The sequence below is a fragment of the Anomaloglossus baeobatrachus genome, chromosome 9 (assembly GCF_048569485.1).
Source record: "Anomaloglossus baeobatrachus isolate aAnoBae1 chromosome 9, aAnoBae1.hap1, whole genome shotgun sequence".
Taxonomy (NCBI): Eukaryota; Metazoa; Chordata; class Amphibia; order Anura; family Aromobatidae; genus Anomaloglossus; species Anomaloglossus baeobatrachus.
In genome coordinates, this window is record NC_134361.1 from 119,593,304 (window position 1) to 119,618,492 (window position 25,189).

Consider the following 25,189-nt stretch of genomic DNA (forward strand, 5'->3'; position numbering starts at 1 on the left):
TATTTCCCCAGGCCACTGGTCACACGACTATTATTCATAGTTTTTATCTGTATTATCCAGAATGGTTTGATTCTCCTCCTACTGCTTGTGCACTAAACTGATTGAGCCCGCCTCCGGCTCAGGGGTTATACTGCTGGGGAGGAGCTAACTTTTTCTGTTTACTTAGTGTCAGCCTCCTAGTGACAGCAGCATAACCCATGGTCCTGTGTCCCCCAATGAAGACTCAGAGAAAGAGATTTTACGGTGAGTACACAAAAATCCTTCTTTCCTTATGACAAGACATAACCCCAAAGGAGAATTTTCCTTCGGTTAGATTAAGAGTCATCCATTTTAGGATATCAATTCCCAAAATATATTCTGGTATAGGTACTACCAGTACCGTATACTCCTTGATAGGTAAATTACCTATCTTCAAAGCTACCTGTGTCTGAACCCCGGTGATCACTTGACCACCTAGTCCAGCAATTTTTACTCGAGGTCCTTTTATTTTTTCTGGGTTTCCATGAATTAAAGTAGCCTCCGCCCCCGTGTCAATCAAAGCTGGGACTCTTTGAACATTTCCCCCTTTCCAATGTATGCTAAGATTGACGTAGGGACGTTCGTCCCTTTTTATCAATAGGGGGGCTTGGCTGGCTACCTATGGTAAATCACTTCCTTCTGAACTTTCATTTACATAGACTTCAGTCTGTGTATTAGCCCTTCCTTCCGTGACCTTTGTGGCCACGGCTGCAGCCAGTTCTTCCCATGGATAAACTGACTGAAAATCTTCCCAAGACACATTCTTTGGGGGTTTTTCCCCTTTTCCCTCTGATTTCTTTACCTTGGGGGTTTTTGAACCCCCTTCCACATTTGTAGTGGTCACTTTCTTTGCAGATATAACTTTCTGTTTGTACAACTTCCATAATTCTGCTGTCTCCTTTCCATCCATCCTTTCCTTATTGATCCCGGCTTTAAGCAAAGCCTGGAACATGTCTTTGCGAGACACTCGTGGGGCCTCCCCTACTGATTTCTCTTTACAATCAGGACTGTTTGGCTTACTGTTGCCAACATGGCCTCCAGGGGATGATTTATCCCACTGTCCCATATCCTGTAACTCCCTCATCCTCCCTAGAACTACACCGATTGATTCTCCAGTCAGCGCTACAGTTAAGGTTAAAATAACTGTTTTGTATGCTGGGGGAGCATGTTTAAGCAGCCTATTTCTTATGCTGGCTGTCAATGGGTACTGGAGATAATCATCATCCATTCCCAAAAGAGGAAGAGCATTCCTCATTGCTTCTTCCTTCAGCCGTTCCATACCATCTTTTAAGGTATACCAAGGTTTATCATTGATAGGAAAGTCTGCTTCTGATGGATATTTGTCCAGAAAAGCATGGGCTAAGATCATGATTAAGTTTTGAGTACCATGCTCATTATGATCAACAAAATAATTTTTTATTGATCTCTGAATTACTGGGTCCCGAGACATGGTGACAAATTTTACCACGTCTCCGGCATCAAAGTGCACTCCACCTCCTCCGAGATCGTGCACCCTGACCAACCAGGGAATTTCTCCTTCTCCTGGTTTTTGTCTAAACTGTGTTAAAATGCTATCAACTTCTCCCTGAGAGTAATCTTCAATGGTTACTCGATTTTTTACATGAGGAATTGTTCTCTCATTTGTGATGGCATTACCATCTTCGTCATATTGCAGATTCCCCTGACCATCCCGGACATGTTCCCGGATGATCTAATTTTCTGTCCTCTCTAGGCGCCTTCTTACGGGATTAGCCTGAATCTTCCCTTTATGGTAATCCTCCTCATCAGATGATGAAGATGAATCCCACACATCCCCATCCCAAGTATCGGGATCCCAGTTTATAGAAGCTGAGGCGATACTTTTATGTACTTTGGTTTTATTTACTTTTCCTCTTCTTTTCTTGTACTTATTTTGAGCAATTTTTATGGCAGCTTTTTCTGCCACATTCTGATAATGTTCCAATTTATCCTTCAACAGTCTGGTATTACATTCCATAACTGTTTTCAGGCCACCTAATTCTATCATCTTTTGTTCCATCTGGGAACTTTTCTTCTGCATCTTTAGATTACGCTCATGCATTACACTATATGCACTGGCCAAAATCCAGATGTGCCGTGCTAAAGACACTACATCACCTGCTTTCACAGGGACACTACCGAATACATTCACAACATCAGTAGCTTCACTACCCTTAAGCTTGTCCTGCCATTGTTCTGCCAATCCACAAGACGCTACATCACCTGCTTTCACAGGGGCACTACCGAATATATTCACAACATCAGTAGCTTCACTACCCATAAGCTTGTCCTGCCATTGTTCTGCCAATCCAAAAGACACTACATCACCTGTTTTCACAGGGACACCACTGAGTACATTCACAACATCAGTAGATACACAACCCTTGAGCTTATTCTGCCATTGTTCTGCCAATCCACAATTGACCAATTCATGTGCTATAAGATTGTAGGGAGCCTCAGTCCAGCATGGGATCTCCACAACAACCTCCTTAACATTATCCTTACATTTTCTGAACATTTTGACACTATGCAAAAAGATTGAAAAAATATCTGGAAATTTGCCAAATATATGTTTTAATTTCTAAATTACAAAAATTCGTTAATTACTTCTTATAGAAGTAATCCTGCCGACTACGCCAATTTATGTCTTGCTAAATTCTACTAAAAAGGGGGCTGAAAGCCCGTACTTACGAAGCGCTCACTGATATCCTAATCAGGCACGAATACTAATATTCTTTATAGCAATATACTATTTATTTTAATAGCACATGAATATAATCAATGGTACATAGGCATAAGAACTATAGTCATAGAAACTTATACAATAACAGAAATATGCATCAACATTACCGTTATGTTGTAGCAATCCTTTCACATCGGAGGGAACTCGAGTTAATGATAAGGAATCAACATGGCATCTTGCATCACAGGATCAGTGCGTACGTACACTTCAATGTCCTGGAAGGCTTCCCTTTAACATTAAACGAGTTCGGTGTATTTTTTATAGGAAAACTTGTAGGTTGGGTTTAAATGGTCACCAGGATGTGACAGCTGAGTCATGTTCATGTAACTTGACCACAAACTGTTGTGGGCACCGGCAGCTTCCTGCACATTTCCTGCACATCCTGCCAGTTGACAACTGGCTGACCACAGTTTAACCATAGTGTTAGTGAAATATTGCAATGAGCCGTAAATTTCATATGCAAGCTTCCTTAAACCTGTCTTTAAGCTAACCACAAGTTTCCGGTAAGTGGAACTGTAAATGTTACTTCCTTATTATCTAAAACTGCTTCAAAAACCTGTGACATGTATTCTTTGGTCATCATCGGCCTTCCAAAGGACATCTCTTTGATACTGAATTATTGATAGGTCAAATAATATCTGGGATCACTCCTATCTTTTGATCATGATCCCTATCTAATCAAATTCATACTTCAGTCATATCACATTGGTATCACAGGGGGGTCGACCGTGGGCACTCCCAGGACCGACCAGACTTGCTGTCCCAAGGGCCATTTTCCATCTGAATTCTGCGGTCTTCACCCTGACTGGGTGGCCATTGAGTCCTGGCTCTTAGCGTTCTTAGAGTTATATCTATCACGCCTTTCGCAGAAGGTGGTCTTCCTAGTGGCAGGCACATCACTTCGGAGAGTGTCTGAGCTAGCAGCGCTGTCATGCAAAGCCCCCTTCCTGGTGTTTCGCCAGCATGAGGTGGTTCTGCGTCCGGTCCCGGAATGCCTTCTTAAGGTGGTATCCCCCTTTTCTTCTCAATCAGGATATCTCCTTACCTTCTTTGGCTCTCATCCAGTTCACAGTTGTGAAAAGGATGGCACTTGTTAGATCTCGGGAGAGCACTCTGGCTCTTCTTTTCGCACACTGCGCCCCCGCGCCGTTCTGATGCGCTCTTTGTCCGTGTCACTGGCCAGAGTAAGGGGTCGCAGGCTTCCAAGTCAACCTTGGTTCGGTGGATCAAGGAACTGATCCTTGAAGCCTACCGTTTTTCTGGGCTCCCGATTCCTTTGGAGCTGAAAGCCCATTCTTCCAGAGCCGCAGGGGCATCCTGGGCATTGCGTCACCAGGCTACGGCTCAGCAGGTGTGGCAGCACTACCTGGTCGAGTTTGCACACTTTCACGAAACACTATCAGGTTCATGCCTATGCTGTGGCAGATGCCAGCCTAGGTAGGCGAGTCCTTCAGGAGGCGGTTGCTCACCTGTAAGAGAGGGCCGTTTTTTTTTTTTTTTCGGCTCTTTTTATCGAGCTATTCTTTTACCCACCCAGGGACTGCTTTTGGACATCCCAATTGTCTGGGTCTCCCAATGGAGCGACAAAGAAGAAGGGAATTTTGTGTACTTACCGTAAATTCCTTTTCTTCTAGCTCCTATTGGGAGACCCAGCACCCGCCCCTGTTCCCTTCGGGCTGTTGTTCTTTTATGTACACATGTTGTTCATGTTGAAGGGTTCTTTTGGTTCATGGTTTCAGTTCTCCGAACATCCTTCGGTTTGAATTTACCTTAGACCAATTTATAAGTTCCTCCTTCCTGCTTTGGCACCAAAACTGATGGGCCCGTGATGCACGGGAGGGTGTATAGGCAGAGGGGAGGGGTTACACTTTTTAAAGTGTAATACTTTGTGTGGCCTCCGGAGGCAGAAGCTATACACCCAATTGTCTGGGTCTCCCAATAGGAGCTAGAAGAAAAGGAATTTACGGTAAGTAAACAAAATTCCCTTCGTTCTAAACATTATGGCATATACAGTATATTACTGTTCTCTTTAATCCTGATGGTTTTTTTTTTGTTTTTTTTTAGCGGACCCTACAAATGAGGGAGAACGAGTAGAATTCTTTAATTTGGTGTTGCTATTTTGTGAGCTTATCCGACATGATGTATTTTCCCACAACATGTATATGTGCACACTGATATCTAGAGGGGACCTGGGACTGGACCCTCACGCACCTCGACCTCGTTCCCCATATGAGGACACCGCAGATGATACAGACCGCAAAGAGGGAGAAACCAATAATAGCATAAAACTAGAGGTATGTAAAAGAAGCTATCGTTTGTAAGATAGGACGGGTGTCTGGGTCCCCCTCGCTTTGATCCGCTATTTGCAGGTCCCATAGCAGCAGGAAGTAAAGCCATAGTGGCAGTTTTTGGGTCCTGCAGCTCCGCTTCCAATGAAATAAATGTGATCTGAGCTGTAGTACCCACTACACCGTGTACGGCTCTGGGGTGTCCTGGCTCTGTACACGGTTTACTTCCTGCTGCTGCAGGATCAGTAAACAGCTGATCGGTGGACGTGGCGGATGTTGACTTCACTGATTTCATATTGATGACCTAAGTCCTAGACAACCCTTTTCGTTTCACTGGTGTGAGATTAGCTTTTGTATTTGAAAGTATCATACGGACTACGGTGAAGTTGTCAGCATTTTAAACAACATGAACATAACATAACATGAAGTAATGTGCGCCATTCATTTTAATATAAAAAGTGATTGCTTCTTCATTACATATTGAAAACCATTTAACCCCCTCTGTATAGAAGGATTTTCTCTCCTGAGTTATGAGTTGGATGTTGTCAGATATCAGGATATGACCTCAGGGTAACATGTACAATGTCTATATTTTAGGACACAACGCTATCAGAAACCATGGACATTGACCACAGTTCAGGTGCTTTATTTGATGATATGGAGAAAAATGATTTCCAAGTAAGTTTGATGTGCATATGTATTTCTTTCCACCCACTTTTCTTGGATGATTATCTGTATTCTTCTGGAGTGCCCCAGTGTCCCCTGATATCTGGATATAGCTTATCACCCCCACATCCCATGACTACTTTTTCTTTTGAGAAATGTTGTATGAAGGTTTACAGGCAGGTCTAATAAGTTGATACTGGATATCTTTTTAGATGTTCTCACCTGCCATGCGTTGTGAAGGATGTAGCCCTGGCCCTGATGATGGAGAGAATGACGGCCGTCGGCCAGTGAAGACATCAGGTGGTGATGGTCTGCTGGCTTCCCTTTATGATCAACCACGTCACATCCAGTACGCCACTCATTTCCCGATTCCACAGGTTAGTGGTGACTTTTTATTTTTTTTCCCCTTTTTCTGCTAGGGTTACCTATGCTTCAGTCTCCATCTTTCTCCCCTGCAGGAAGAATCTTGTAGTCATGAGTGCAATCAGCGGTTAGTTGTTCTATTTGGAGTGGGCCGGCAAAGAGATGACGCTCGCCATGTGATCAAGAAGATCACCAGAGACATTCTGAAGGTGCTGAACAGGAAGAGTACGGCAGAGACAGGTGAGAACTGCCCGGCTGAAAGATTCTTTACAATTTGGCCATTTGTGAAATACGCAGCTTGATGAATAATGGCATACAATTTTATTTTTTTAGGGTCCAGTGAAGGACAACGTAGACGCAGGGTAAAACCTGAAGCATTTCCTACAGCAGAAGAAATTTTCCACAGGTTTCAGCAGCTCTCACATTTTGACCAGCATCAGGTTACAGCTCAGGTAGGAAATTCAGGCTAGAGATTGGTGTGGAGGGTTGTGGGATACAGAATGTTTTACATTTAGCTTTAGATCCATAATTTTGGATGACCGCCCCTTGGGAAAATGCTATCTTTGTATGTTCATGCAGGTCACCAATCTCTCTCTGACCTTTGAGAGCCACATCCAGCTCCTGCGCTTTTCCCTGTAGTGTCACCCAGAGCCCCCATTACTGGTATAATGACAGCCAAAGTTCTTTTCACAGAAATCACACCAATGCAGTGGTTCCCACAATACCCCCATTTTGTAGTTTTGCATCAAGCACTCACATCACACTGTCACATTCAGCTTCTTCAGATGGCTATTGCCCTGTCTCCAGCTTAACATACATAAGTGATCTCCAAACCCCAAAGACCAGAATATGCTCATCCAAATCTGCTCATGTGTGAGGGCTACTCACAGAACTGGAGACCTGCTCTTCATGTTTGTTTGCTAGATCTGGTGCTAAAGCAACAAGTTGGCAGACAGCCAGGAGCATCGCATTATGGGACTGTGAGTCACATGTGGCTCCCATTCCACAGGTTGGGGACCTCTGCTTTAGTGGATGAAGCAGTCATGATGCTCTATCACAGGGGTGGGGAACCTTATTTTTACCATCATTCGGGGGCCGCACAAAATTATCAACTTGAAAATTACCCTGCTATACTTGGTCAAACTCACTGGTGGTTGGAGCTGCTTCTCTTTACTGCGGCTGTGATATTAGGTGATATTGATCTTGTTGCTTCTCACAACTGCTTTTCCAGGTTTGTGTTGGCTGGAAATGCTGTATATACAGTACAGACCAAAAGTTTGGACACACCTTCTCATTCAAAGAGTTTTCTTTATTTTCATGACTCTAAAAATTGTAGATTCACATTGAAGGCATCAAAACTATGAATGAAAACATGTGGAATGAAATACTTAGTGTGAAACAACTGAAAATATGTCTTATATTCTAGGTTTTTCAAAGTAGCCACCTTTTGCTTTGATTACTGCTTTGCACACTCTTGGCATTCTCTTGATGAGCTTCAAGAGGTAATCACCGGAAATGGTTTTCCAACAGTCTTGAAGGAGTTCCCAGAAATGCTTAGCAGTTGTTGGCCCTTTTGCCTTCACTCTGCGGTCTAGCTCACCCCCAAACCATCTTGATTGGGTTCAGGTCTGGTGACTGGAGGCCAGGTCATCTGGCGTAGCACCCATCACTCTCCTTCTTAGTTAAATAGCCCTTACACAGCCTGGAGGTGTGTTTGGGGTCATTGTCCTGTTGAAAAATAAATGATGGTCCAACTAAACGCAAACCGGATGGAATAGCATGCCGCTGCAAGATGCTATGGTAGCCATGCTGGTTCAGTATGCCTTCAATTGTGAATAAATCCCCAACAGTGTCACCAGGAAAGCACCCCCACACCATCACACCACCTCCTCCATGCTTCATGGCGGGAACCAGGCATGTAGAGTCCATCCGTTCACCTTTTCTACAAACATACAGTGGTTGGATCCAAAGATATCAAATTTGGACTCATCAGACCAAAGCACAGATTTCCACTGGTCTAATGTCCATTCCTTGTGTTCTTTAGCTCAAACAAGTCTCTTCTGCTTGTTGCCTGTCCTTAGCAGTGGTTTCCTAGCAGCTATTTTACCATGAAGGCCTGCTGCACAAAGTCTTCTCTTAATAGTTGTTCTAGAGATGAGAAGGTGTGTCCAAATTTTTGGTCTGTACTGTACATCACAAAGAAGACGCTGAGAGCATATACATCACAGGAAGGGCTGGGGGCATTTAGATCACTGGGGGGTACAGAGATAACGGGTATATACATCACTGGAGGGCAGAGACATAGTTGTGGTGTACAAACATAGCTGGTGGTATATACAACACTGGGGGGCACACAGGGGCACACACAGCCCTTGGGAGGCTGCAGGGGCACACACAGCCCTGGGGAGGCTGCATGGGCACACACAGCCCTGGGGAGGCTGCATGGGCACACACAGCCCTGGGGAGGCTGCAGGGGCACACACAGCCCTGGGGAGGCTGCAGGGGCACACACAGCCCTGGGGAGGCTGCAGGGGCACACACAGCCCTGGGGAGGCTGCAGGGGCACACACAGCCCTGGGGAGGCTGCAGGGGCACACACAGTCCTGTTGTGGAGGCTGCAGGGGCACACAGTCCTGTTGTGGAGGCTGAAGGGTCACACACAGACTTGAGGAGGGTGGGAGCACAAACATACCTGGGGAGGGTGGGAGCACAAACATACCTGGGGGAAGCTGTGGCAGCAGCTCCTCTTCTCTGGGACGAGAGCACAATGCGGGCTTACTCCGCCGACTAAGTTTTTACACAGGCATTGACCAGCACGGGGATGTAATCCTCCAGTGTTTTCATGGTTGAGCCTAGAATGTATGGGCTCCTTCCAGGTTGATGGGCGTGCATTGCAGCGTTCATCATTGAACACACTGCATACTGGGTTTAAAGGGCCGGCAGCCAACAAGACGCGGCTGACGCCTGAGCTTTGCGGTCCTTGGGAATCTGCCTGGGGGCCGCAGAAAAGGCCATCGTAGGCCGCATGCGGCCTGTGGGCTGGAGGTTCCCCACCCCTGCTCTATGACAATGATAATGGCATTGCAGTGTAAGATTACTATGGTATGGTTGTTGTGATGAACACCACCTGAAATCTTGTGCAGACCTTCCTAGGCCTCAACTTGTAAAAATGTACCCTGTTGATTGACCCGAATACACTTCCCATCTAGACAACTTAATACATACTAGACTTAAAGGGAACCTATTACCAGATTTGTCCCATATAAGCTGCGGCCAGAACCAGTAAGCTCTTGTATAATACATTCTAGAATACTGTATAGAAGAGCCAACCTGTATAACATAAAAAAAACAGCTCTTGTTATACTCGCCTGCAGTCTGGTCTCAGTCGGGTGCCTCCTAACTTCTTGCGATCGTCGTACTCCTTCCTTGCTCTGTGTGGATGACGCAGGACACGCCAATCACACGGTGTCCTCCATTGCGCTCCTGCACATGCGCACTTTTCTCTCCACTGCTGAGGACAGATCAAAGTATTGTAGAGCCATACGTGGGCGGTTCTTGACCTTTCCCACGCCTGCTCATTACAGTACTTTGCTCTGCCCTCTCTAGCTTTCCTTTCATATTAGTAGCTCCATATAGTACAACTTGCCTATCTGTAATCCGTATTGTAAAATACTCATGGCTAGCCCTGATCTGCTCTTTAACTTTAAGGGCTACTTCACACACAACGAGATCGCTACTGAGATCGCTGCTGAGTCACGGTTTTTGTGACCTCATTAGCGATCTCGCTGTGTGTGACACTGAGCAGCGATCTGGCCCCTGCTGTGAGATCGCTGCTCGTTACACACAGCCCTGGTTCGTTTTTTTATTGCTGCTCTCCCGCTGATAAGCACACATCGCTGTGTGTGACAGCGAGAGAGCAACAATCCTGAATGTGCAGGGAGCAGGAGCTGGCGTCTGACAGCCTGCGGTAAGCTGTAACCAAGGTAAACATCGGGTAACCAAGGTGGTTACCCGATATCTACCTTCGTTACCAGTTTCCACAGCTCTTATGCTGCCAGTGCCGGCTCCTGCTCCCTGCACACGTAGCCGGAGGACACATCGGGTAAATAAGCAAAGGTTTGCTTATTAACCCGATGTGTGCTGTGGCTACGAGTGCAGGGAGCCAGCGCTAAGCGGTGTGCGCTGGTAACTAAGGTAAACATCGGGTAACCAAACCTGATTTCTTTGTCGCTCCATTGGGAGACCCAGACAATTGGGTGTATAGCTATGCCTCCGGAGGCCACACAAAGTATTACACTAAAAGTGTAAAGCCCCTCCCCTTCTGCCTATACACCCCCCGTGCTCCCACGGGCTTCTCAGTTTTTATGCTTTGTGCGAAGGAGGCAGACATGCACGCATAGCTCCACAGCTTAGTCAGCAGCAGCTGCTGACTATGTCGGATGGAAGAAAAGAGGGCCCTTAACAGGGCCCCCAGCATGCTCCCTTCTCACCCCACTCTTGTCGGCGGTGTTGCTAAGGTTGAGGTATCCATTGCGGGTACGGAGGCTGGAGCCCACATGCTGTTTTCCTTCCCCATCCCCTTTAGGGCTCTGGGTGAAGTGGGATCCTAATCGGTCTCCAGGCACTGAGACCGTGCTCCATCCACAGCTCCTGGGGACTCTGCTGGATAAGGAGCCGAGTATCGTCAGGGACATGGCCCTGCTACTTTCAGGTACTCTGTGTCCCCGTGGGGACCGCGCACAGAAACACTCCAGCATTGCTGGGTGTGTTAGTGCGCCGGGGACCGCAGCGCTGACCGCGCTTGTGCCATCACACACTGCAGCGTGGCTGGGTGTGTTAGTTTACTGGGGACTACCGCGCTGACCGCCGCTGCCATGTTTACTCTTCGGCGCGGCTGGGACTGTTAGTACGCCGGGGACTACCGCGCCGACCGCGCTTATACGGCGGCCGCGCTTATAACTTTAGTCCCCGGCTTTTGCGGCCTAGTCTCATTCTTTTCCCGCCCCCAGGCCTGCCAGTCAGGGGAAGGGCGGGACGCTGTACAGGACATCAGCACTGAGGGCTGGAACATGCTTTGCATACTCCACCCCCCTCACTGTGCACAGTGGGGCACCAGATTCCCGCACTTTCTAGGGCACGCCCACGGCCCCCTCCTCTCCTCAGGACGCCGGCAGCCATTCCTGTCAGCTCTTCTGACGCTGGAGAGGGGAGACAAGCTCTGGGAGACCCAGGCAGGGATTCTGGTGACCACACAACCGCTTTGAGCGGGCGGTAAGCAGCACCTGAGGTGCTGGCCCCACTTGTGCAGAAGTGTACTTATAGATTATATGATTATAGGCTATACTTTACACTGTATGGTGCACGGTTGATTTTTGGCTATATACCCTCCTGGGTTGCTCAGGGGAGACAACAGCATGGCGTCCACAAGAAGCAAGGGTGCCAAAACACAGGCTTACTATGCTGCCTGCGCCGCATGTAAGGCTTCACTACCGGCAGGTTCCACTGACCCTCATTGTGTACAGTGCTCGGCCCCTGTGGCACTTGCTCAGCCGGAGCCTCTGCTAAGGGTGGCCCAGGAGGAACCACCTGCTAACACTGTCCAGGTGACGGGGACGGAGTTTGCCGTTTTTACTGAAAGACTTTCTGAGACTATGGCTAAGATACTAGAAGCTTTGCAGTCCAGACCGGTATCTCAGACCAGGGGCACTGTGGAATCATTGCCCCCTGGTTCCCCTCTGTTGGAACAACAATGTCCTCCCGGGGTGTCTCATAGATCCCAGGGTGAGGTCTCTGACATGGACCGCAGCCCCAGACCGCCTAAGCGAGCTCGCTGGGAAATCCCCTCGACATCATCACATTGTTCAGGGTCTCAGCGGGAGGACTCTCTGTATGATGAAGCGGAGGTAGCTGATCAGGATTCTGATCCTGAGGCCGCTCTCAACCTTGATACTCCTGATGGGGACGCCATAGTGAATGATCTTATCGCGTCCATAAATCAAATGTTGGATATTTCTCCCTCAGCTCCTCCAGTAGAGGAGTCAGCTTCTCAGCAGGAGAAATTCCGTTTCAGGTTTCCCAAGCGTACAACGAGTATGTTTCTGGACCACTCTGACTTCAGAGAGGCAGTCCAGAAACACCGAGCTTGTCCAGATAAGCGTTTTTCCAAGCGCCTTAAGGATACACGTTATCCCTTCCCCCCTGACGTGGTCAAGGGCTGGACTCAGTGTCCCAAGGTGGATCCTCCAATCTCCAGACTGGCGGCTAGATCCATAGTTGCAGTTGAAGATGGGGCTTCTCTCAAGGATGCCACTGACAGACAGATGGAGCTCTGGTTGAAATCCATCTATGAAGCTATCGGCGCGTCTTTTGCTCCAGCATTCGCAGCCGTATGGGCACTCCAAGCTATCTCAGCGGGTCAAGCGCAAATTGACACACTCACACGTACGTCTGCGCCGCAAGTGGTGTCCATAACCTCTCAAACGTCGGCATTTGCGTCCTACGCTATTAATGCTGTCCTGGACTCTGCGAGCCGTACGGCGGTTGCAGCCGACAATTCGGTGGCAATACGCAGGGCCTTGTGGCTGCGGGAATGGAAGGCAGATTCGGCTTCCAAAAAGTGCTTAACCGGTTTGCCATTTTCTGGCGACCGTTTGTTTGGTGAGAGATTGGATGAAATCATCAAACAATCCAAGGGAAAGGAAACATCCTTACCCCAGGCCAAACCAAACATACCCCAACAGAGGAGGGGACAGTCGAGGTTTCGGTCCTTTCGGGGTGCGGGCAAGTCCCGATTCTCCTCGTCCAAAAGGCCTCAGAAGGATCAGAGGAACTCCGATTCATGGCGGTCTAAGTCACGCCCTAAAAAGACCGCCGGAGGTGCCGCTACCAAGGCGGCTTCCTCATGACTTACGGCCTCCTCACACCGCATCCTCGGTCGGTGGCAGGCTCTCCCGCTTTTGCGACACCTGGCTGCCACAGGTAAAAGACCGTTGGGTGAGAGACATTCTGTCTCACGGTTACAGGATAGAGTTCAGCTCTCGTCCTCCGACTCGATTCTTCAGAACATCTCCGCCTCCCGAGCGAGCCGATGCTCTTCTGCAGGCGCTGGGCACTCTGAAGGCAGAAGGAGTGGTGGTCCCTGTTCCTTTTCAGCAACAGGGTCACGGTTTTTACTCCAACCTGTTTGTGGTTCCAAAGAAGGACGGGTCTTTCCGTCCAGTCCTGGACCTAAAACTGCTCAACAAACACGTAAAGACCAGGCGGTTCCGGATGGAATCCCTCCGCTCCGTCATCGCCTCAATGTCCCAAGGAGATTTCCTTGCATCGATCGATATCAAAGATGCTTATCTCCACGTACCGATTGCTCCAGAGCATCAGCGCTTCCTGCGCTTCGCCATAGGAGACGAACACCTTCAGTTCGTGGCACTGCCGTTCGGCCTGGCGACAGCCCCACGGGTTTTCACCAAGGTCATGGCTACAGTAGTAGCGGTCCTCCACTCTCAGGGTCACTCGGTGATCCCTTACTTAGACGATCTGCTGGTCAAGGCACCCTCTCAAGAGGCATGCCAGCACAGCCTCAACGCTACTCTGGAGACTCTCCAGAGTTTCGGGTGGATCATCAATTTTCCAAAGTCAAATCTGACACCGGCCCAATCGCTGACATACCTTGGCATGGAGTTTCATACCCTCTCAGCGATGGTGAAGCTTCCGCTGAACAAGCAGCGTTCACTACAGACGGGGGTGCAATCCCTCCTTCAAGGTCAGTCACACCCCTTGAGGCGCCTCATGCACTTCCTGGGGAAGATGGTGGCAGCAATGGAGGCAGTCCCTTTCGCGCAGTTTCACCTGCGTCCTCTTCAATGGGACATCCTACGCAAATGGGACAGGAAGCCGACGTCCCTCGACAGGAACGTCTCCCTCTCTCAGGCAACCAAAGCTTCCCTTCGGTGGTGGCTTCTTCCCACTTCATTATCGAAGGGGAAATCCTTCCTACCCCCATCCTGGGCGGTGGTCACGACGGACGCAAGTCTGTCAGGGTGGGGAGCAGTTTTTCTCCACCACAGGGCTCAGGGTACGTGGACTTGGCAAGAGTCCTCACTTCAGATCAATGTTCTGGAGATCAGGGCAGTGTATCTGGCCCTAAAAGCGTTCCAGCAGTGGCTGGAAGGCAAGCAGATCCGAATTCAGTCGGACAACTCCACAGCGGTGGCTTACATCAACCACCAAGGAGGAACACGCAGTCGGCAAGCCTTCCAGGAAGTCCGGCGGATTTTGATGTGGGTGGAAGCCACGGCCTCCACCATCTCCGCAGTTCACATCCCGGGCGTGGAAAACTGGGAAGCAGATTTTCTCAGTCGCCAGGGCATGGACGCAGGGGAATGGTCCCTTCACCCGGACGTGTTTCAGGAGATCTGTTGCCGCTGGGGGATGCCGGACGTCGACCTAATGGCGTCCCGGCACAACAACAAGGTCACGGCATTCATGGCACGTTCTCACGATCACAGAGCTCTGGCGGCAGACGCCTTAGTTCAGGATTGGTCGCAGTTTCAACTCCCTTATGTGTTTCCTCCGCTGTCACTGTTGCCCAGAGTGTTACGCAAGATCAGGGCAGACTGCCGCCGCGCCATCCTCGTCGCTCCAGACTGGCCGAGGAGGTCGTGGTACCCGGATCTGTGGCATCTCACGGTCGGCCAACCGTGGGCACTACCAGACCGACCAGACTTGCTGTCTCAAGGGCCGTTTTTCCATCTGAATTCTGCGGCCCTCAACCTGACTGTGTGGCCATTGAGTCCTGGATCTTAGCGTCTTCAGGATTATCTCAAGAGGTCAATGCCACTATGAGACAGGCTAGGAAACCAACGTCCGCCAAGATCTACCACAGGACGTGGAAAATATTCCTGTCGTGGTGCTCTGCTCAGGGTTTTTCTCCCTGGCCATTTGCCTTGCCCACTTTTCTGTCCTTTCTTCAGTCCGGATTGGAAAAGGGTTTGTCACTCGGCTCCCTTAAGGGACAAGTCTCTGCGTTCTCTGTGTTTTTTCAGAAGCGCCTGGCCAGACTTCCACAGGTACGCACGTTCCTGCAGGGGGTTTGTCACATCGTCCCTCCTTACAAACGTCCGTTGGATCCCTGGGATCTGAACAGGGTGCTGATGGTTCTTCAGAAACCACCGTTCGAGCCAATGAGGGATATTTCTCTCGCACGCCTTTCGCAGAAAGTGGTTTTCCTAGTAGCAGTCACTTCACTTCGGAGAGTGTCTGAGCTAGCAGCACTGTCATGCAAAGCCCCTTTCCTGGTGTTTCACCAGGACAAGGTGGTTCTGCGTCCGGTTCCGGAATTTCTCCCTAAGGTGGTATCCCCCTTTCATCTCAATCAGGATATCTCCTTACCTTCTTTTTGTCCTCATCCAGTTCACCAATGTGAAAAGGATTTGCACTTGTTAGATCTGGTGAGAGCACTCAGATTCTACATTTCTCGTACGGCGCCCCTGCGCCGCTCGGATGCACTCTTTGTCCTTGTCGTTGGCCAGCGTAAAGGGACACAAGCTTCCAAATCAACCCTGGCTCGGTGGATCAAGGAACCAATTCTCGAAGCTTATCGTTCCTCGGGGCTTCCGGTTCCATCAGGGCTGAAGGCCCATTCTACCAGGGCCGTGGGAGCGTCCTGGGCCTTGCGGCACCAGGCTACGGCTCAGCAGGTGTGTCAGGCAGCTACCTGGTCGAGCCTGCACACTTTCACGAAACACTATCAGGTGCATACCTATGCTTCGGCAGATGCCAGCCTAGGTAGGCGAGTCCTTCAGGCGGCGGTTGCCCACCTGTAGGACGGAGCCGTTACGGCTCTATTATGAGGTATTATTTACCCACCCAGGGACTGCTTTTGGACGTCCCAATTGTCTGGGTCTCCCAATGGAGCGACAAAGAAGGGAATTTTGTTTACTTACCGTAAATTCCTTTTCTTCTAGCTCCAATTGGGAGACCCAGCACCCGCCCCTGTTTTTTTGTGTACACATGTTGTTCATGTTGAATGGTTTCAGTTCTCCGATATTCCTTCGGATTGAATTTACTTTAAACCTGTTTATAATTTTTTCCTCCTTCTTGCTTTTGCACCAAAACTGAGGAGCCCGTGGGAGCACGGGGGGTGTATAGGCAGAAGGGGAGGGGCTTTACACTTTTAGTGTAATACTTTGTGTGGCCTCCGGAGGCATAGCTATACACCCAATTGTCTGGGTCTCCCAATTGGAGCTAGAAGAAAAGGAATTTACGGTAAGTAAACAAAATTCCCTTCGTTTACCTTAGTTACCAGTGTCCGCAGCTTCCAGACGCCGGCTCCGTGCAAGCGCAGCGTCGCTTCCACGTCACTGCTGGCTGGGGGCTGGTCACTGGTCGCTGGTGAGATCTGCCTGTTTGACAGCTCACCAGCGACCATGTAGCGACGAAGCATAGATCCTGACAGGGTCAGATCGCTGGTGGTATCGCTGCTGCATCGCTAAAGTGTGACGGTCCCCTTAGGTATAGCTTTAACTCTTCTTTTTTTTTGGATTGCAGGTCTCTCGAAATGTACTTGAACAGATAACAAGCTTTGCCTTGGGATTATCTTATCACCTTCCTCTGGTCCAACATGTCCAGTTCATCTTTGACTTGATGGAATATTCTCTTAATATCAGTGGTCTTATTGACTTTGCAATTCAGGTTTGCATTATATTTTTACATTTTTTATTTAATTTTTACTTTTTACATTTATTTAACTCTCCATTTTCCTCTCTTCCCTGCAGTTGCTGAATGAGCTGAGCGTTGTTGAAGCTGAGCTCCTGCTTAAGTCTTCTGACCTTGTTGGTAGTTACACGATGGGACTGTGCTTGTGCATTGTGGCTGTGCTGAGACACTATAACACCTGCCTGATTCTCAACCAGGAGCAGACTGCACAAGTGTTTGAAGGGTGAGAGCGATGCAGGGAAAGGGAAAAATGGTATAAAAATCTAATCATTCAAGTAAAGTGTTAACAAGCGTACGGAAAAGGAGACTTAGTTAGTTTTGTGGCTTTTTTGTGTAAATGTGTAAAAATTTTAATTTTATAGAAACAATGTAAATTAGTTATTCATTTTGTTTATTAGGACATTTTTTTTTTAATTATTTTTTTGCTTCATTCTATATATCACAATCTATATAAAGGTAAAATAAAATAGTTCTTGCACTGTTCACTAAGTAACAGAAATCTAGTCATGGCCGAAAGCTTTGAGACTGACATGTGGAGTTTCATGTCACAAGGCAAAAGTGATCACTAAGGGTCTCAGTGATCAAAATACTGAAGTTTTCTGTCCATGGCCTGGAAACTCCCCAGACCTCCATCTCATTGAGAACCTGTGAACAAGCCTGAAAAATCAGGTGGACAAACAAAACTAGAAAATTAAGGATGAACGCGAAGCACTGATTAGACCAGAACGGGTTGTGATCGGTCAGGATTTGTTCAAGAAGCTGATAAGAGGCAACAATTTGTGTCAGTCTCCAAACTTTTACCAGAACTTTAGATTGGCATATGGTCTGCAGACAGTGGGGGATTTAATGATCACTATATTGTAATGCGGGCGGTAAAGATAATGCTGGAAAGTAGCACAGTGTGGACAGCCCTTTTTAGTAAGGTGACATGGTGTGGTGCCTGGGTGCCTAAATGTCATGCATTTCTTCTCTTCCAGTCTGTGTGGCGTAGTCAAGCATGGCATGAACCGGTCAGATGGTTCCTCTGCTGAACGTTGTATTCTTGCATATTTATATGACTTGTACATGTCTTGCAGTCACCTTAAAAGCAAGTATGGAGAACTATTTAGGTAAGTGGACCACTTTCAGTTTGCAAAAGTAATCAGTCACTCACATTATATGTTTATAAATTACTAGAAGGTGGCCCGATTCTACGCATCGGGTATTCTAGAATTTACGTATTGTGTACTTCATGTATGATTTTTGTTATATATCTATATATATAGATGTTGTTGTGTGTACTTACCAAGTGTTTGTGTAGGCGCTGTACATGTTCTGGGTGTTGTCTGGGTGTGGCGGGGGTGAGAGCGGTGTTGTATGTGTGTTGCGTGTGTTGCGTTGTTTTGTGGAGTGCTGTGTGTCTGTAGCGTTGTGTGTGTGTGTTGCGCGGTTTGTGTGTGTGTGGTGTGTTTTGGGGGGAGGTATGTTTTGTGCAATGTGTGTGTTGTGCGGTATGTGCGTATATTTATGTATGCCGCGGTGTTTGAGTGTTGGGTGTTGTGTGTGTGCAGCGTTGTCTGTGTGTGTGGGTGTCTGTGTAGGGCGGTGTTTGTGGTTCCCAGTGTGTGTGTGTTGTGCAGTGCGTGTGTGTGTGTTGGGGGGAGGTGTGCACCTCCCATCGTGCTCCATCCCCCATGCTGCGCACTCCCAAACGTGCTCCATCCGCCATGCTGCGCACTCCCAAACGTGCTCCATCCGCCAGGCTGCGCAGTCCCAAACGTGCTCCATCCGCCATGCTGCGCACTCCCAAACGTGGTCCATCCGCCATGCTGCGCACTCCCAAACGTGCTCCATCCGCCATACTGCGCACTCCCCATCGTGCTGCATCCCCCATGCTGCGCACTCCTCATCGTGCTCCATCCGCCATGCTGCGCACTCCCCAACGTGCTCCATCCGCCATGCTGCGCACTCCCCAACGTGCTCCATCCGCCATACTGCGCACTCCCAAACGTGCTCCATCCACCATACTGCGCACTCCCAAACGTGCTCCATCCGCCATACTGCGCACTCCCCATCGTGCACCATCCGCCATGCTGCGCACTCCCAAACGTGGTCCATCCGCCATGCGCACTCCCAAACGTGGTCCATCCGCCATGCTGCGCACTCCCAAACGTGCTCCATCCGCCATGCTGCGCACTCCCAAACGTGCTCCATCCGCCATGCTGCGCACTCCCAAACGTGCTCCATCCGCCATGCTGCGCACTCCCAAACGTGGTCCATCCGCCATGCTGCGCACTCCCAAACGTGGTCCATCCGCCATGCTGCGCACTCCCAAACGTGTTCCATCCGCCATGCTGCGCACTCCCAAACGTGGTCCATCCGCCATGCGCACTCCCAAACGTGGTCCATCCGCCATGCTGCGCACTCCCAAACGTGGTCCATCCGCCATGCTGCGCACTCCCAAACGTGGTCCATCCGCCATGCTGCGCACTCCCAAACGTGCTCCATCCCCCATGCTGCGCACTCCCAAACGAGGTCCATCCGCCATGCTGCGCACCCCCCCATCGTGCTCCATCCCCCATGCTGCCCGCAGCATCAGCCTCTCTGCCCGCAGCATCAGCCTCTCTGCCCGCAGCATCAGCCTCTCTGCCCGCAGCATCAGCCTCTCTGCCCGCAGCATCAGCCTCTCTGCCCGCAGCATCAGCCTCTCTCCTCCCAGCATCAGCCTCTCTCCTCCCAGCGTCAGCCTTTTCTGTCCCTAGCATCAGCCTCTCTCCTCCCAGCCTACCCCAGCCTCCGCCTCCCCCAGCATCAGCCTCTCTTCTCTCAGCCTCCCCCTCCCAGCCTTCCCCAGGATCAGCCTCTCTCCTCCCAGCCTCCTCCAGCACGCCGTGCTCCTCTGCCGACACAGATCCGATCGCATACACACACACTCACACACACCCGATCGCATACACTCACACACACCCGATCGCATACACTCACACACACACACTGACGATATCGCACATACGCGCTCACACTCACAACATCCAGAGACACCACATGCTTCTGGCCATGTGATCCTCCGGCAGGTCCTGGAAGTTCACTGCACAGTATCGCCGCCGAGAAGCAAGCAATATCCCAGGATGTTGTGAGTGTGTGGATGCGATGTGATGTGTGTGTGAGAGTGAGTGTGTTCTGATGTGTGTGTGTGCGTGCGTGTGTGTATGTTCCGCCGCTACAGGACCTTGATGCGCTGGTAACTATGCTACCATGGTTACCAGCGTATCCCGTCCCCCGCTCGCACGGGAGCCCACACCAGCATACGTCGGCAACCCCAGCAATGCGAGGGTATGTGTCGGCTGAGGTGGCGGCGTACGCTGATGTGGGCTCCCGGGGGTACAGTACTCACCTGGGAGTCGTGGCTCCGTGTCGGTCGGTTCGGGGAATGCGTGCGGGGGGCAGGGCCAGAGCGAGCGTGCATTGCGCGTGGGGGCGGGGCGTGGGCGAGTTGCCTGGGCGAGCGGCCAATCCGTGCGGGGGGGCGGGGCCATGGCGAGCCCAGCGGCCAATCAGCTTTGTGTCACCGTAAGGACACAATTTTGGAGCAAGACAGACAGACAGAATAAGGCAATTATATATATAGACCAGAAGGTGGCCGGATTCTACGCATCGGGTATTCTAGAATTTACGTATTGTGTAGTTCATGTATGATTTTTGTTATATATATATATATATAATATATATATATATATATATATATATATATATATATATATATATATATATATATATATATATATATATATATATATATATAGAGAGAGAGATATAGAGATATATATATATATATATATATATATATATATATATATATATATATATATATATATATATATATATATATATATATATATATATATATATATATATATATATATATATATAGAGAGATATATATATATCTATATATATATATAGATATATATATATATAGATATATATATATATATATATATAGATATATATATATATAGATGTTGTTGTGTGTAGTTACCAAGTGTTTGTGTAGGGCGCTGTACATGTTCTGGGTGTGGCGGGGGGTGAGAGCGGTGTTGTTTGTGTGTTGCGTTGTTTGTGGAGCACTGTGTGTCTGTAGCGTTGTGTGTGTGTGTGTGTGTGTTGCGCGGTTTGTGTGTGTGTGGTGTGTTTTGGGGGAGGTATGTTTTGTGCAATGTGTGTGTTGTGCGGTATGTGCGTATATTTGTTTTTGCAGCGTTGTCTGTGTGTGGGTGTCTGTGTAGGGCAGTTGTTTGTGGTTCCCAGTGTGTGTGTGTTGTGCAGTGTGCGCGCGCGCGCGCTTGTGTGTGTTGGGGGGAGGTGTGCACTCCCCATCGTGCTCCATCCCCCATGCAGCGCACTCCCCATCGTGCTCCATCCCCCATGCTGCGCACTCCCCATCGTGCTCCATCCGCCATGCTGCGCACTCCCAAACGTGCTCCATCCGCCATACTCCGCACTCCCCATCGTGCTCCATCCCCCATGCAGCGCACTCCCCATCGTGCTCCATCCCCTATGCTGTGCACCCCCCATCGTGCTCCATCTCCCATGCTGCGCACTCCCAAACGTGCTCCATCCGCCATGCTGCGCACTCCCAAACGTGCTGCATCCGCCATACTCTGCACTCCCAAACGTGCTCCATCCCCTATGCTGCGCATCCCCCATCGTGCTCCATCTCCAATCCTGCGCACTCCCAAACGTGCTCCATCCGCCATGCTGCGCACTCCCAAACGTGCTCCATCCGCCATGCTGCGCACTCCCAAATGTGCTCCATCCGCCATGCTGCGCACTCCCCATCGTGCTCCATCCCCCATGCTGCGCACTCCCAAACGTGCTCCATCCGCCATGCTGCGCACTCCCAAACATGCTCCATCCGCCATACTCCGCACTCCCCATCGTGCTCCATCCCCCATGCAGCGCACTCCCCATCGTGCTCCATCCCCTATGCTGCGCACCCCCCATCGTGCTCCATCTCCCATGCTGCGCACTCCCAAACGTGCTCCATCCGCCATGCTGCGCACTCCCAAACGTGCTCCATCCGCCATACTCCGCACTCTCAAACGTGCTCCATCCGCCATGCTGCGCACTCCCAAACGTGCTCCATCCGCCATGCTGCGCACTCCCAAACGTGCTCCATCCGCCATGCTGCGCACTCCCAAACGTGCTCCATCCGCCATGCTGCGCCAGCATCAGCCTCTCTGCCCGCAGCATCAGCCTCTCTGCCCGCAGCATCAGCCTCTCTGCCCGCAGCATCAGCCTCTCTGCCCGCAGCATCAGCCTCTCTGTCCCCAGCATCAGCCTCTCTGTCCCCAGCATCAGCCTCTCTGTCCCCAGCATCAGCCTCTCTGTCCCCAGCATCAGCCTCTCTGTCCCCAGCATCAGCCTCTCCATCCCAGCCTTCCCCAGGATCAGCCTCTCTCCTCCCAGCCTCCTCCAGCACGCCATGCTCCTCTGCCGACACTCACACACCCGATCGCATACACTCACACACACCCGATCGCATACACTCACGCACACACACATTGACGATATTCCACATACGCGCTCATACTCACAACATCCGGAGATACCACATGCTTCTGACCATGTGATCCTCCGGCAGGTCCTGGAAGGTCACAACAGCACAGTATCGAGGCCGAGAAGCAAGCGATATCGCCGGATGCTGTGAGTGTGTGGATGCGATGTGATGTATGTGTGAGGTGTGTGTGAGAGTGAGTGTGAGCCGGTGTACACTGGTAACTATGATACACATCGGGTAACCAAGGGACCTTAGTTACCCGGTGTGTATAATGGTTACCAGCGTTCACGGGCTCCGTGAAGATCCCAGCATCGCAAGGTTATGTCTGGCGCTGCTGGGATCTTGACGGAGCCGGTGTAGAAGCAAGCGATATCCCAGGATGTTGAGTGTGTGGATGTGATGTGTGAGGTGTGTGTGAGAGTGAGTGTGATCTGATGTGTGTGTGTGTACTCACCTGGGAGTCGGAGCTCCGTGTCAGTTGGGCCAGAGCGAGCGTGCATTGCGTGAGGGGGGTGGGGCCTGCAGAGAGTCGGGGCGAGAGGCCAATCCGTGGGGGGGGGGCGGGGCCATGGCGAGCCCAGCGGCCAATCAGCTTTTTGTCACCGTAAGGACACAATTTTGGAGCATGACAGACAGACAGACAGAATAAGGCAATTATATATATAGATTCTTCTTCTATTATTTTGATTTTATTTTTTTTTTTTTGGGCGGGGGGGCAGGCATTATTTTTATAGCACTGCGTTCAGGGAATTGATTGTGATATAACTTCTGTCCCAGTATAAGTGTGCCTCCATTAATCCTTTATTTTACCTGGTCCTGTGCAGCTGTCTCTCAATATGGTGTAGGTGGATGTCTGTCTAGGGCAGTGATCCCAACTCTAGTCCTCAAGAGGCACCAATAGAGTAAAGGCCGCTTTACACGCTGCGATATATCTAACGATATGTCGTCGGGGTCACGTCGTTAGTGATGCACATCCGGCATCGTTTGACATATCGTAGCGTGTGACAGCTACGAGCGACTGTGAACGAGCAAAAATACTCACCTTATCGTTGCTCGTTGACACGTCGCTCATTTTCAAAAAATCAAAGTTCCTTCTGCGCGCTGATTGTTCATCGTTCCCGAGGCAGCACACATCACTACATGTGTCACCCCGGGAACAATGAACTGCAGCTTACCTGCGTCCCTCCTGCAGTGCGGAAGGAAGGAGGTGGGCGGGATCTTACGTCTCGCTCATCTCCACCCCTCCGCTTCTATTGGCCGGCCGCTGTGTGACGTCGCTGTGACGCCGAACATCCCTCCGCCTTCAGGAAGTGGATGTTCGCGGCCCACCGCAAGGTTGTTTGGGAGGTAAGTACGTGTGACGGGGGTTTACGACTTTATGCGACACGGGCAACAAATTGCCCGTAACGCACAAACGATGGGGGCGGGTGCAATCGCTCACTCGTAGCGTGTAAAGCAGCCTTTAGTTTCCAGGATTTCCCTTGAACTGCACAGGTGATAATTTCATCACCTTGATAGGTGAGGATTCCAACACTTGTACCATACTAAAGATAATAATAATAATATTTATTCATTTATATAGCGCTATGAATTCCATAGCACTTTACATACATTGGCAACACTGTCCCCATTGGGGCTCACAATCTAAGGTCCCTAACTGTATGTTTTTGGAGTGTGGGAGGAAACCGGAGAACCTGGAGGAAACCCACGCAGACACGGGGAGAACATACAAACTCCTTGCAGATGTTGTCCTTGGTGGGATTTGAACCCAGGACCCCAGCGCTGCAAGACTGCAGTGCTAACCCTTGAGCCAAAGATGCCCTGAAACATGACCTATTGGTGGCTCTTGAGGACTGTTTGGTGCACAGTGATCTAGGGTATGCCTGACCTTAATCATTATAACTGTAGACTAGTCTGCTAGGGGAAGGCTTTCTTCAGAACTCTAATGCAGTGTATGTAAAATTTATATGCAAGTTATTGAGGTTTGACATGAAAATCTGCAGTTATGCTATGTGACTGCAAACTACGGAAACTTCACATCATGAGTAGCACATACTGTGACCTACCATATTTTTCGGACTATAAAACGCACTTTTTTCCCCCCCAAATGTAGGGGGAAAGTGGGGGGTGAGTCTTATAGTCTGAATATGGCTGCTGTGAATGAGTGTGCTGCGGTGGAGCGGGTCATCAGGGGCACGAGCAGGCTGTAGCAGTGCCTGCCGTGACCACGTGGGCCCGCTCATTACATATGCACGCCCGTCCTCCCACCCATCATCCCTCAGCGCTGAAGCCAGCCCTGACAAGTGGGTAGGGGGGTGCACGCATAATTAACAGCCGGCCCGCATGATCACTCCTGGCAACTACAGCCTGGAGTGATTATGTGCGGCTGTATTCACTGCCCCCCGCGCATCATCATCCGCGCGGGATGCAGTGAATATTACGGTATACGCACCGGTCATTTCCCTGCAGCTTCGCGATCTCCTCCTGTCTGTGCCGGCCAGCTGATCTGTGTAGAGAGCGGTGAGCACAGCGATGACTCAACGCAGGTCAGCTGACAGGCAGACAGGAAGAGGAGCGATGCTGCAGACAAAGGTGACTGCTCCACACAGCTCAGCTGCGCTGCTGCCGGTACTGACAGGAGGAGGAGTGATGCTGCATGGAGCGAGGAAAGGTGAGCATAAACGTTTTTGTTTTTTTTGTGTGACACAGGATACATGCCATATAGCAGGATGGGGCCATATAGCAGGATGGATGGGGGTATATAGCAGGATGAGGGCATATTCCAGGATGGAGGTATATAGCAGGCTTCCAGTATATAGCAGGATGCCAGTATATAGCAGG

At 49.8% G+C, this 25,189-nt stretch overlaps 1 protein-coding gene across 1 annotated transcript in view; it reads left to right on the top strand.

Moving 5' to 3' along the window:
• MED12 (mediator complex subunit 12) overlaps positions 1–25,189 on the top strand; it is a 166,217-nt gene that overhangs the window by 45,403 nt on the left and 95,625 nt on the right. Inside the window, exons 13-20 of the mRNA XM_075323968.1 lie at positions 4,844–5,073; positions 5,665–5,745; positions 5,946–6,110; positions 6,192–6,336; positions 6,430–6,548; positions 16,642–16,785; positions 16,869–17,032; positions 17,787–17,918. Of these exons, the coding sequence (XP_075180083.1) occupies positions 4,844–5,073; positions 5,665–5,745; positions 5,946–6,110; positions 6,192–6,336; positions 6,430–6,548; positions 16,642–16,785; positions 16,869–17,032; positions 17,787–17,918 (1,180 nt within the window). The remainder of the gene's footprint in view (positions 1–4,843; positions 5,074–5,664; positions 5,746–5,945; positions 6,111–6,191; positions 6,337–6,429; positions 6,549–16,641; positions 16,786–16,868; positions 17,033–17,786; positions 17,919–25,189) is intronic.